The following is a 13,482-nucleotide window of genomic DNA, read 5'->3' on the forward strand; positions in this document are numbered from 1 at the left end:
ATTTTGTATCGTTAATGCTAATTAATCAATCGGTTTTTTTTTTTTTTTTATCTTTGATAATGCTCTGTTTTTTTTTATTATTTTTATTATTGTTATTGTTTCATTACAAAGATTTGATTTCATAGTATTGGTTGTAATGCTTTTAATCTTGATAATTCTTTGTTTTTCTATTGTTATTGTTTCATTTTAATATTATATTTTTTTCCAGTTATGTGCATCTTATATGTTTTATAGTTATTTATAATTTTTTTCATTCGATTGTTTTTACCAGTTTTATGTGATGTATATAAACAGTTATAGTTAAAACAATGCTCACTTTTGTAATAGTAAATGTTCATTTTAGGGTTATATTTGTGTTCAGTAGTAAATTACATGTTTATTGTAGTTGTATATGCATGAATATATGTGTTTACATGTGAATTTTAATGATTATAATTGTTTTGTAATTGCTCATGTACTTTTTAGGCTTTTAGCTAGTGAATATATTTTATTATTTGTTATTATACAGTGTCATTATAATGTTCAGTTATGTAAAGATAAATGTTCATTTATATATACTCTATGGTAACTTTACTCTAATTGATCAAATGCGTCATTATAATTGAACATTGTTGCTATTGGATATATATGTTCAATTATTACATGTTTTCTTATTGCAGTGACAATAAAGAATGTTATTATTCTTGAAGAAACAAGTAAGCCTGATTTAGTGGGGATACAATTTAAACCTGAAGAAGAAAACTTATGAAATGTATAACGAATACACATTTATGAAATTAAAGGTTTTGGAGTTAGAGATGGAATTGAAAGTGTAAGAGGCGATGAAGAGACGATTCAATATGTATGAAAAGTTTTATTTGTTCTAAGAAGAAGCGAGTTCCTCCTAATGCTGCAACAAATGCTCCTAGTATTTAAGAATGCTCAAGTTCCTGAAGTCCCTCCTAGAGTTCCTAGAAATGTTCAAATTCCAATTATTTTAGGTGTTCAAGCCAATGATCAAGTTGTTCCTACTGTTTCAATGTACAAATTCCTACAATTGCTCAAGTGGCACCTAATATTCAAAACAATACCTTTATCCATTTGCTATTAAGTACTATTTTTCTTATTGAAATATTTTTTAAAATATTTAAGTGAATATTTAAGTTTGTAAAACCGATCATTTAGTTTTTAAAAGTGATCATTAAGTTTTTGTATAGAATCATTTAGTTTTACTAATATTCTACAAGTGAATATTTAAGTTTCTGAAAGTGGATCATTTAGTTTTTGCAAATGATCAAAATTGATAAATATAATACTTTACATAAAAATCACAATTTTCATATAAGATTGTAAGAATAATTTTGTAAATAAATAATATTTATCAAACTTTAAACATAAGTAACTTAAACTTAAACAACATAGAGTAATTCTATTAACAAGTAATATCTATAAGTTTTTAATTTATCAACCAACAATGAACATATCCACAAGTGAACATGTTATATATACTTTCGTTCTTTCCGCTCAGATCTTCAGTTTGCATTAGTTGAACAATGTATTGCATCATCAGTCTTCTTATTTGGTCTACCTGTTAATGAAAACGAATTATTATTAAACTGAACATTAAGTGTTATATAAATGAACATTATGTGCTACATAATTGAACACTAAATTATATTACTTGTTCAACTAAAAATTAATAAGATTATTACTTGTGTATTGAATTTTACTTACATTTCAAGTCACAAACCCAGACTTTTGGCTTATTGTTTTCTTTTTGCCTAGCTTTTGAGTTTATACTTATATATAAATGAACAATTATCAAATTGAAGATGAACTTTCATAAAAAATAACTTGGATATACATGGACATCAGCTCATAATATGAATTTAAACATATAGTGTTTTGTAAGTGTTCATTATACTTAAGAGTTGTATACATTATATCTTCTCCACTCATCGTCGTTTTTTGCATATTATATATATATATATATATATATATATATATATATATATATATATATATATATATATATATATATATATATATATATTGTTCATTACACTTAAAATTATGCTTACATTTGTGCAGAAGTTTTGTTTATCATCTCAAAATATAATTCCTTCCGCTCTGTAAAATCAAATTGAAAGAAGTAAGTTGTTTAAATATGACCAAACTTAAATAACATTGTGCTTACACTTTGAAATTTAACAATAATTACTAACAATACTTATGTTGATGCTTCTTCGACGCCGGATTTTTCAATTTCTTTCATGAACACCATCACAAAAAAAAATAGGGTTTCTACTTTCTTTTTTACTCTAAACATGAAAAATATACTTACTCTTCAGATTTTTGCTTAGTTTCGTTGAAATTTGTTACGATTGAACAATTTTGTCTCTAATGTCGGACATTGTCGTTGATTTTACTTATTGTTTGCTGCAGTTTTGCACTTTTGCTTTTGCAGAGAAGATGAGAGATAAAATGAGAAAGAAATGGTGAGAGAAGATGAGAGAGAAAATATTGATCTGAAAATGTAAATGAATATTTGATTATTTATTTATGTGTGGGGTAGGGGAAGTTAGTGGCAATTTACTGTGGTAGGGGTTGGTATTGAAACACAACGTTTCATGGGGGGTGTAGGAATAGATGCATAGACTAGTGTCTAGGCATAAATAATTAATTTAAGGTGCACAAGGGTGCACCTTAGACTAATTGGAGGCCCGACCTCCCGTGGCCCAACTAGTGGCCTTTTTATTTTAAAGGCTGGCCCATAGATATATACAATAAAGGGGGATTTAAATCTAACTTTCTAGTGTATGACTTAGTGGTTAGAGTGGATAAAAGTAAACTCTTGTCACAACATGTGTGGTGTTAATCCTTCACTTTAACCATTAACGCAAAGACCTATGCTATTTTACTTAATAAATCTCGGCCTCCCCAAATTTCAATTCCTGGCTTTGCAAAGCAGTATCATTGGTGGAAAGGTCCCCATTTAAATATTTTGTCAAATGGGGAGCTTATTTTTTCCCACCAATCTGGATGTTACCTAGTTCTCCTTTCTCCATAAATATGATGATCTTATCAACACTTCACTTCTTAGTCATAGTAAACCATGTATCTCACCCTCTGTATCAACCCACAACTCATTCGAAATCTTAGTCCCCGTTCTTTAGAGCTGCTTTGCTCTGCTCTGCTCTGCTGAAATCTGCTTTGCTCTGCTCTGCTCTGCTTTGCTGAAATCTGCTCTGCTCTGCTCTACTCTACTTCAATCTGCTCTGCTCTGCTCTGCTCTACTTAAAATTAATACTTAATATTAAATTATTATAATAATAATTAATATTTAATAATAATAAATAATTAATATTTAATATTTAATAATAATAATAATTAATATTTTATAATAATAATAATAAATAAATAATATTTAATAATAATAAATAATTAATATTTAATTATAATAATAATTAATACTCAATAATAATAATAACAATAATTAATTATTGATATTTAATAAAAAAATAAAAAAAATAATAAAAAATTATTAATATTTAATAATAATAATAATAAATTATTAATAATTATTAATAAAAATAATAATAACAATAATAATAACAATAATAATTAATATTTAATAATAATAATAATAATAGTAATAATAATAGTAATTATACTAACAGTAATAATAATATTTGTAACTAATAATATTAATTATAATAACAATAATTGATTTTTATAATAGAAATTAATATTAAGATAATGACTAATATTTAAAGATAATACTAATTATTAATTTTTAATAATAATAATTAAATAATATTTAATAATAATTATAATTAATATAATAATAATTAATATTTAACTTTAAAAATTTAATGATTATAATAATAATGCGATAATATTAGTAGTAGTAGTAGTAGTAGTAATAATAATAATAATAATAATTAATATTTAATAATAATAATAATAGTAGTAGTAGTAGTAATAATAATAATAGTAGTAGTAGTAGTAATAATAATAATAATAATAATAATAATAATAATAATAATAATAATAATAATGATAATGATAATGATAATGATAATGATAATGATAATGATAATAATAATAATAATAATAATAATAATAATAATAATAATAATAATAATAAAATAATAATAATAATAATAAAATCTGCTCTGCTCGGCTCGGCTCGGCTGAAATCTGCTCTGCTCTGCTCTACTCTGCTTTGCTTTGCTCTGCTGAAATCTGCTCTGCTCTGCCCAAAAGCTCAAAAGAATAGGGCCTTAGTCATGCATGGAGTATACAGGTTTAAATATTTTTTTTTCCCCATTATTAAACATTATGCCTTTTTCCAAAATTATGGCTCCTGATCAATTTTTTTACTCGTGCCTAATGCATTTGTTTTTTGCCAAGAGTCTCTCAACTCCACATTTTAATTCGTTACATGCTGAATGTTGCGGTGACACAATTAACACCTTGTTAAGATTTCTTAATTATGTACAACAACAAAATATGTTGATCACTAGGGCACCTCTTATACATTGTCCTATAATTTGGAACTAGTGTTGCTCCACGCCTAATTGAAATTCTACGAACTCGTTGAAATTTCAAATGATTGAATTATACTTGAGTAGCCCTTATTTAAAACGGTCTTGACTTGAACTTGTTTTCTGAGTTGAAACACAACAAGAATTCGTCCGGTGAATTTTTCCTTCAGATCAAGTGTGTAGGAATTGAAAGGGAGCAAACTTTCTATTTACTGGGTTTCCTTGTAAAATTTGATATACCAAATTGAAATTACATCATTTCCTTCCCTTTATGCCTTGAAAGAACTTACCCATTGACATGATTTTGCCTGTTTTTCACATCAGCTTGTCAACACTCAAGGTCTAAGCCCTCTAAACTTTACTCGCTAGTATTACCTTATACCAGTTGATACATCATATTCATGTCACCAAAACAAGAAGAGGAAACAAAAAGAACCAAAAATTGAAAAAACGGCGAATGGAATGCCTTCTGAACTTCTGAATTTAAATACATGCAGCATACACCTTGATCTTCATAGCATTTTATCTAACAAGGCAGTAAGGCATCCTTTAGGTATTTATACTGAGGTAGTAACATATAAAGAATGTACTCTAGACACGACTTGCTTCTTCAATTCATCCATCAATACTCACAGCTCCTCCCACTTGTTTTTTCTGATCACAAGTATTGTTCGTGTATACGAGCTCTATTTTCTTCCCACCAAACTCTAGCATGCATCTCTCCAAATTTTTCTCGACTGCATTGCATGAAAAATTCAGTTTAGTCACAAATTCATATGACCATATTCCAAGAATTGGAGTGTACAGAAAAGCTAGAATCAAGCAGAATCTACACAAATCTGATCCTGCAAAACAAAATATCCCTACTTCTACGCCAAAAAGATAGATAAAACGAATGAAAGGGTTTGTTTCAATAATTTCAGAGATGAATGTATAGCACTATTACCCTAATGAGTAAATGCCTTTATAAAGACACCCACCCAATCCAATATCATGTTCAATAACGCTTTATAAGCTACTTCACAATAAATCAGAAACCCATATAGTTTATGGACCATTTGCATTTCGTCCATTATGATCCACAAGCCATCTTTAAGATCTTGGATGGGTAGATCTAGCATTTCCTTTTCAATGGTTAAACACTAATGGGAGAATTTCGCAAGAAGAAATCCTCACTTTCCTAATGAAAACTCACTTTCCAGCTTTAGACATCCATAGATTGATTGCACCAATGAGTTTTAACTTGAACTTTCCAAAGTAAGATTGAGGCAGATATCAGACATATATGATGTGGTCCATGTGAGCTTAAGTTTTCTTCTATCGTCTTTTTCCATTTCCGTTGAGGCTTATATTTATTTGGACATCACATTTATAATGTGGGACTGCCATGTTTATGTGTACTATCATTTTCTTTCAATGTCAACTAAAAACACAAGATATAAGTGCCTATCCAATGACACTAAATTCATGGCTCTCAACTACCTCAGGAAATAAGGAGGTCACCCGATTTATAACACCATCTCAATGATTTAGTGACTGCAAACTTTAGAAACAATCAGTGTTTCGGAAGAGACAAACTACACTCACATTCTAGTATTCTTGGAGTATGTTTTAAAAAAAAAAAAAAAGGGAACGTCCAAGAAACTCATCTCATTTGTAACAAGGTTGAATGATTAGTTATGCTTCAGCCTTTTAGCCAATTTCACAATAAAATAATCCGTTGATCAAAATTGTTTTGGGTTCAGACTTAAGTAACCACGAAAAAGTATTACTACTAAGCATGGAGAACTAAAATGAAGAGCTTGATGTTTATGTTATAACTTTACTTGCTCATTTTCCCAAGGAGATGAAGTAAATTTACTGTATAAACTTTTAATAAATTAGGAAGCATATAATGCAAGTTGAAAATGTTTACCTGAATCTAACGCGTCTAAGCTCCCTTCGCCCCCCAGGCAACGCTCTAATAGTGATGTAAACTCCTGGCTCATCCTCTTCTACCCACTCAGACTCCATGTCACTGGCATTGCTGATTGACAATTCTCCAGATCGATCTCCTTCTCTGGAAGAGGTCGATCTTAATGACTCATCCATAGAAGATAGTTCTGTCTTAGCTGTAACTCCACTGATGTTGGAGTGTTTAGGTGTTGAGGCGAGGCCACTTGATTCGTATTGGCGTGATTGCTTTGAGTGTTGCTCGAAAGAATCTGAGGATGAGTATCCCATACCCATGTTCATTCCACGGTATAGGTTGCGTGGTAGGCTTTCTTTGCTTAATGGTGGTGTAACAGGACTGTCCCCAATTGATGACTCCATCATTTTTGAGTTCTGTTAAAATAAAAGTAGATGTCAAAATATTGGCAAGTGAACATATTAATATCTACTTATCATTTACTATGTCAAGTGTTTTTGCTAACTGATGTTCACTTTGTTTGAAAAAAGTGCCATAGCAAAATTAAACCACCTTGTTAATTTATTTGTGACATTTAGGCTCATAGTAGTATAGTACATTTATAAAAGGTGATGATCAAAGAAGAAGAAGAAGGCAATTGTAATATATATTTCAATTCAAATCACTGATTTGATGAACAATTTTATTTATTTATTTATTTTTGTGTGTGTGTGTGTGTGTGTGGGAGGTGAGAAATGGAGAAAAAAAGAGTCGCGGAAACAAAAAAGACAAGAATGCCAAGCAAAAGGAAATTGGGAGCTACAAGTTTGTCAAATTTTGGGGAAAGGGGGGGGGGGGGGGGGTGGATAATTAGCTATAGTAACCTTACTTTTCTACTTTAGGGGTTTCTTTTGCTTAAAAGTACCTTTGCAATTATGTTTCTCTAAAATGCTGTTTCCATATATAAGTATAGCCATAAATCAAGGATGTGGTTAATATAAGTCCATAATGCATCTAAGAAAACATACAGCACTTGTTATTCAATTTTCCCCATCTTTGTACCAACAGCTCGTAAACATCTGAAATCATGCAACTCCTAATACTTTGTATAGCAACAATGACATGATATTATACTATAACAGCAGAGACTGGGATGGCATACCATAGAGCTATTCTCATCTTCTGATCTTGGGGGAGTTGGAAGTGGAAATGCATTACGACTAAGTCTTTGGACATTGTACAGTTCCATGATCTTCTCGTAGTTATCTGTCCACCATTTTTGGGCTTGCCATTTGTTGAACATATCTCGGCTAATCAAAGAACACAAAGAATAAGAATTCATGAGTTCATAGTTAGAAACCGTGAAATATGAAAGCATAAACAAAAACAATAATATTGGATTGGCTCAGGTAACTAATAATGTTACTATGACTTCTGGAATTACACCGATGAATCCCCACCATTCATTCCACGGTAAGTAGTGGCTTACCCAAATGCAAGGATTAAAGTTTCATAATACATTATTTATTTGGCGAAATGAGCATGGAGCAAAGCCTATAGCAAGCAATGGTACTCATTTACTTGGACTGTTCTATTCACCTTAGGGACATACTTCAATACTTGTATCAGACCCTTGACACTGTTACACGTATGGACACTAAACTCTTCACTTCAGACACAAAACGCGGGGGATTTTTTTTTTTTCCATGAAGTAGCATATTATGACACTACTCATATCTAACACGAGTACCCAAGACTGAGTAACATAAATCACAAGCCCAAAGCCCCAATCCCTTTCTTTCTTTAGTGAGAATTGAACCCTGCACCACAGGTTGGAAAATATTCTACTACAGTAATATAGTTACAAGTGACTGTTAAGTAAATTATTACAATTTTACATCACTTTTTACACATGCTTAGTGCCATAATTTAGAAGCAATCATGAATATAATCTTTTCACTAGTAATGGTTTAGTCCACTAAAATGATCACCTAACAACTTTTGACAAAGTCATATTGTCCTTATTTCAAGGGATTAATGGCCCCAGCCATGACATCTGGGCATGGGAAACAATATAATTTCCCAATAGTGATAACATTGATAATTTTTTTAATCAATAGATGCCAAACAAATCTAATCAAGTCTTCTAAATATGACAACTTTTTACAATATTTTGCTTTGGCCATCTACAGTAGTTAATTTGTTGTGATTATAAGAGTTAAATGGTTTTCTCAACTTGATAATTGGGATGATTGATGGCTACCAGACTAGGTTATAAAGTTATGATATCCACATTCTTTTTTAAAATATTTTGCTCCATAATTTTTCTCGGGCCCATAGCCACCCGCTAATTATCTTTTACCATAATTGTAATATGAATCGGAAGGAGTATGAACAACATAAATTAACTGAGTCAATGAGTAAAGATGTAAGACAACAATTTTTATTTGGTTAGGCTTAAGGACCCACCTACGGAGGGGAGAAAGGGGCAAATGTGCCCCGTGATGTTTTTTTGAATTATAAGGTGGAAAAAGATGTCACTACTCTATCACCCCAACTTCTTTCTATTATCTTTTCATTTCATTTAAGCACAATGCCACACCACTTAACACTCTTAACGTAAGTCGTATAGACAATAAACAAAAGTCACAAAAGACATTTTGATTCAGACACAATATTGAAAATTATACTAATAACAACAACAAGACGGTCGGTCGGGACCCAACACTTAAACACGTACATGTGTAGAACAATAATAATCGAAGCCAAGAATAGAACATAATGCCAATTATATATCCCTCAATCATATATTCATGACAAATTCTATAACATACGTCCAATGTAACCATGACCATGCGCACCCATGATTTACAAGAAAATGGATTTTAGGGGTGTTATATGTCATATTTTCATGGCTTTATTTTATGGTACTTTGCATGATAAAAGGACAGAAAAATTAGTACAAACTGACAAAGATAAACTCAACCTTGGCGTGAAAGAAGCTTTGAAAACCCAAAAAAAAGAAAGAAAGAAAAGAGATTGACCCCACATCCGACATATCGACATTGTGCATAATAAAAGTTCATGCAACACAAAATCAAATTGGCCCACTAACCAAACAGTCCTGCAATTAATTCTTCTTTTTTGGACCGTTTTTTTTAATTTTGTTGTTGAATTACTATTTATTATTTTAACTTTATTATAGGGCAAAAGAGTAGATTTTACTGTAAGTCGTCATTAATCATTTACACAAGACAGAATTGTCTCGTAAATCTTAAGGCTTTGTTTGGGACAGGAATACCATTAGTCAAAAAAGTGATTTTGAATTTTAATCTCTCTTGTAATCAAGCAAGTTTTGTTATTAAAGGGTAAATGGGTACACTAACCCAAATAAAGAACTCTAATTTCTTCTAAATAAAGCATCTTCACTTTCTCTATGTTTTTACTTCATTTTGATCAAAGAGCAAGGAATTAATATATGTGGATAATGTGAATTACCCTTTTGAATTAACTATAACACTTTCTGAATTATTAATGATAAGACAAAGGAGCACAATGAATCCTTAAACCTTATACTCGATAATCAATACAAAGACTCAATTGTATACGGAGTGTAACATAACTACGTAGTACACAAGTAAAGAGGACATGACCAAAAATGTTCCGAATATCCGTCAATTTCAACTTTTCTTCTTTTCAACCTAAATAACATACTTTGTATAATCTAAATGACATTATGAATGAAAGTGATTTGACTTTTTTTTTTCATCCTTTTTGAAACTAAGAAACATAGTTTACTCCTTTTAGAAACTAAGCGCAATTTGTTCATCAAAATGGAAAAGGATTATCCATTTCCCCCTCTTTTATCAACAAGTTCCCAAGCTTTTCTCAATTGGAGGGCAAAATTTTCCTATTTTTACCCCCTTAGATCAAATAGTGTTATAGAAAAAAAATCATAATCATAATCATAAGTCAACATTTAAAAGCAAGCTAAGAGTAACAAATCATAGCACAAAAAAGTGAGACATAAGATTCTAAAGACAATGCAACCACAAACTTTGAAGTTATGGTTATGGTTACTTGCAATTATTTCCTATTGCAAGGCAACCATAACAAAGTCATTAGTCTCATTACCTCATATCTTGGTTTTTTTAACAAGTGTCGTTATCAATTGTAACGCTAAATATATGGATTGGATTACTACCTATCTTGTATCATCAGAATTCTCTATTATGGGCGTGTTCGGCGTTAGCTTTTGGTCAAACCACTACTCAACAAAAAATGTGAGTGTTTGACAAAGTAGTGGTTAGGGTAGCTTTTAGTGGTGGAGGTAGCTTTTGTGAAAAGTTAGAAACATTAGCTTTTGAAATTAGAGGTAGCTTTTCAAGTAGCTGTTGAAAATTTAATCTATAGTTTTAAAAATAAAAAATTGATTTTTATATATAACAGGTTGTCAACCACTACTTTACCGAACACTCATATCTAAATTATTTATCTTGACAGCTAACAGCTACCTACATAGCTAATAGCTACCTTCACAACTATATTTTGCTGAACACACCCTATATCTCCGTAAGATTTGCTCAAGATAATAAATTTCATTAAAGAACAATACAATATTATTGACCATGAATTAGGTAATAGATAAGTATTATACATTATTAAAATATGCATAATCTACACCAAACATTTTTTTTTTCTATGATCTCATCAATGATCAAAGAAACACAATCGCTTTAGTAGTTTAGTGTACAAGCAACCAATACCAATTCTTTATTCTGTAGGCTTTATATGCTAAATGTAGATACTCTATGATCAAACTAATCCTCAAATGTAAGAGTATAACAGTACTAAACTTTTTCATATAAAAATCATAGCAACGGTCCATTTCACATTAAGGAACCCGCAATATATGGGAGTATATAGTGTACCAACAATCAATGAATCCAAACACAGCCTATTCTACCAACCAATTTCTAGGTAAAATCAAAATCCATTATGGACTTTAATTACTTACTTAAGTAATCTTAACAAAACATTAATCAATGCTCGTATCAGTCATTAATGTAAAGGTTTCATTGTTCAAGACTATTGTTCTGTAAATAATTTAGTCGACACCTGGGTTTGTTCTACACACCTTATTTTTGTAAGGAGAAATAAAAAAAATAAAGTTCAAATAAGCGACAATCAAATTTCTTATACTCCATAATAATAATAAGAAAAAAAATAAAAAAAAAAGAGAGAGAGAGCGAAACTCCAATGGTTGACATGGAGATTAGTCCTTTTCACAAGACTTGAATCACTCGATGATGTATCATGTTTGAATTTAAAAATGCCCCGAATTAATACTATAATTGAAACATAATTATATAAGACTTTTTTTTATTCAAACACAATTCTAATAAGACTTTTGTTTCCTCTCTTTATCCAATTTCAGAAACAACCAACTAACTTATGTTTGTTGTATTTTTATCAGCCAAATAAGATACATTCTCCACTTTATTTAACAAATTCTTAATCAAAGCAATGTACGTGGTATATCTATATTAAATACTCCGTAATGAAAATCACCAAAACTAACAAACTAATGATGTCTTGACCGAGTGGTTAAGAGCTCAACACATAAACCCGTGTATAATACGAGCAGGTCACAGGTTCAAATATCCCCAACCCGACCACCCCCAGACGTAACTTGTATTCAAAATCAAACACGACCGTCACAACAATGCAATCAAAACAATAAAAATACTACCTCCGCTTCATATTATTTGCAACAATAATATGAAACAGAGGTAGTAATTAAACCGAAGAAGAAATTAAACTCACTTGAATCGAATACGCTTAAGATCATTCCCGCCACGTGGCAAAGAAACAAATGTAATCAACACCCCAGGCTCCACCTGAGCCACCCACTCTTTGGGTTCGTCTTCCTCGACCAACACAACCGGGTCAACCCGGCGCCCACTCGCTGACACCGACATTACCGGCGTTACCTCGCCGCCAACCGACAACCCCTTTAACCGAGCTTCCATCTCTTTCCCCCACCTCGGCGTCGCCGCCGAAGACGACGAGTTTGCACTCAATGTCCTCTTAAACGCCCTTGGTGGCTTTAACTTCTCTGACCCAGACCCGGAACCCGACCCGGTTTCTGATTCGGCGTATTTCTTGAGTTGACCCGGACCTGACCCGGGTGCACCGGTTGAGTTCGGGTGTGAACATGGGTTGCATTTGTATGCTCCTGATGCCTTCAATGCTATTCCTTTGATCTACATGTATAATAAAAAAAATCAAATTATTATTATGTCAAAATAAAATTACATTAAAATGGAAAAAAATAATATGTTTGGAATTACCTGAGAAGTTAAGGTTTTAATGGCTTGTTTACTATTAGGAGTGTGAATTGAGTCAAGATCGTCGTGTTGATGATGATGATGACTAACTGAGTTATGATGACCTTGTTGATGCTTTGGACGAGCTATGCACGTCAACATTTTCGATTTTTTTTTTTTTTTGGGTTTTCTCTATTCTGTAAAATTAATTATGGGGTTTAATTTCTTCATCAAACACAAAAAATTCAAAAAATAAAAAAAAAAAAAAAAAAAAAAAGGAAAATGAAGAAAATATACCTTTGTGAAATTCAATTGGTTATTGAATTTATTTGGGCAACTAAAATGATAATGATGAGGATGATTGAGTAAAGGATGAAATTAATTAACCCAAAAAACATAAATTAATTAAGATTAAGAAGAATAATTAAGGAAGAAGAAGAAAAAAGAGATGAAATTAAGAGAAAGAAGGAGAAGAAGTGGAAAGTGCAGGGCACGTTGGTTTAATGGAGTTCGCATCTTCTTTAATTTTGGCTCCCACTCTTTTTATTCTTTAATTATTTTTATTTTTTTTCTTTTGCGCCTTTTTTTTATTTTATTATTTATATGATTTTCTTTTTTTAATTTTTACCTTTACCACGAGGATGTATAAGTGTGAATGTGAATAGGAATTTTTGTTGGCGGGTATTTTTTTTTATTTTATTTTTGGGTCCATATAATTTGACTAGATTTGTAGCAA

General features: G+C 30.9%; 1 protein-coding gene across 1 annotated transcript; it reads right to left on the reverse strand.

Moving 5' to 3' along the window:
• Positions 1-5,030: 5,030 nt before the first annotated feature.
• On the reverse strand, positions 5,031-13,266 carry LOC145578871 (protein Brevis radix-like 4). The gene is made up of 6 exons (XM_081636167.1): positions 13,044-13,266; positions 12,771-12,943; positions 12,244-12,683; positions 7,580-7,727; positions 6,445-6,854; positions 5,031-5,266 (listed from the first exon to the last, which is right to left on the reverse strand). Exons 2-6 carry the CDS (start codon positions 12,906-12,908, stop codon positions 5,188-5,190), a joined length of 1,215 nt encoding a protein of 404 aa, XP_081492293.1. The 5' UTR covers positions 12,909-12,943; positions 13,044-13,266; the 3' UTR covers positions 5,031-5,187.
• Positions 13,267-13,482: the final 216 nt, after the last annotated feature.

The sequence above is a fragment of the Chenopodium album genome, chromosome 14 (assembly GCF_948465745.1).
Source record: "Chenopodium album chromosome 14, dcCheAlbu1.1, whole genome shotgun sequence".
NCBI classification, from domain to species: domain Eukaryota; kingdom Viridiplantae; phylum Streptophyta; class Magnoliopsida; order Caryophyllales; family Amaranthaceae; genus Chenopodium; species Chenopodium album.

What these genes read in the sequence shown, in the direction of transcription:
- LOC145578871 (XM_081636167.1), bottom strand. Translation starts at nt 12,908, where the DNA reads ATGTTGACGTGCATAGCTCGTCCAAAGCATCAACAAGGTCATCATAAC. An exon ending in TTAAAACCTTAACTTCTCAG is followed by an intron (nt 12,684 to 12,770) that starts GTAATTCCAAAC and finishes TTATACATGTAG; the next exon opens with ATCAAAGGAATAGCATTGAA. An exon ending in AAGATGAGAATAGCTCTATG is followed by an intron (nt 6,855 to 7,579) that starts GTATGCCATCCC and finishes TTATTTTAACAG; the next exon opens with AACTCAAAAATGATGGAGTC.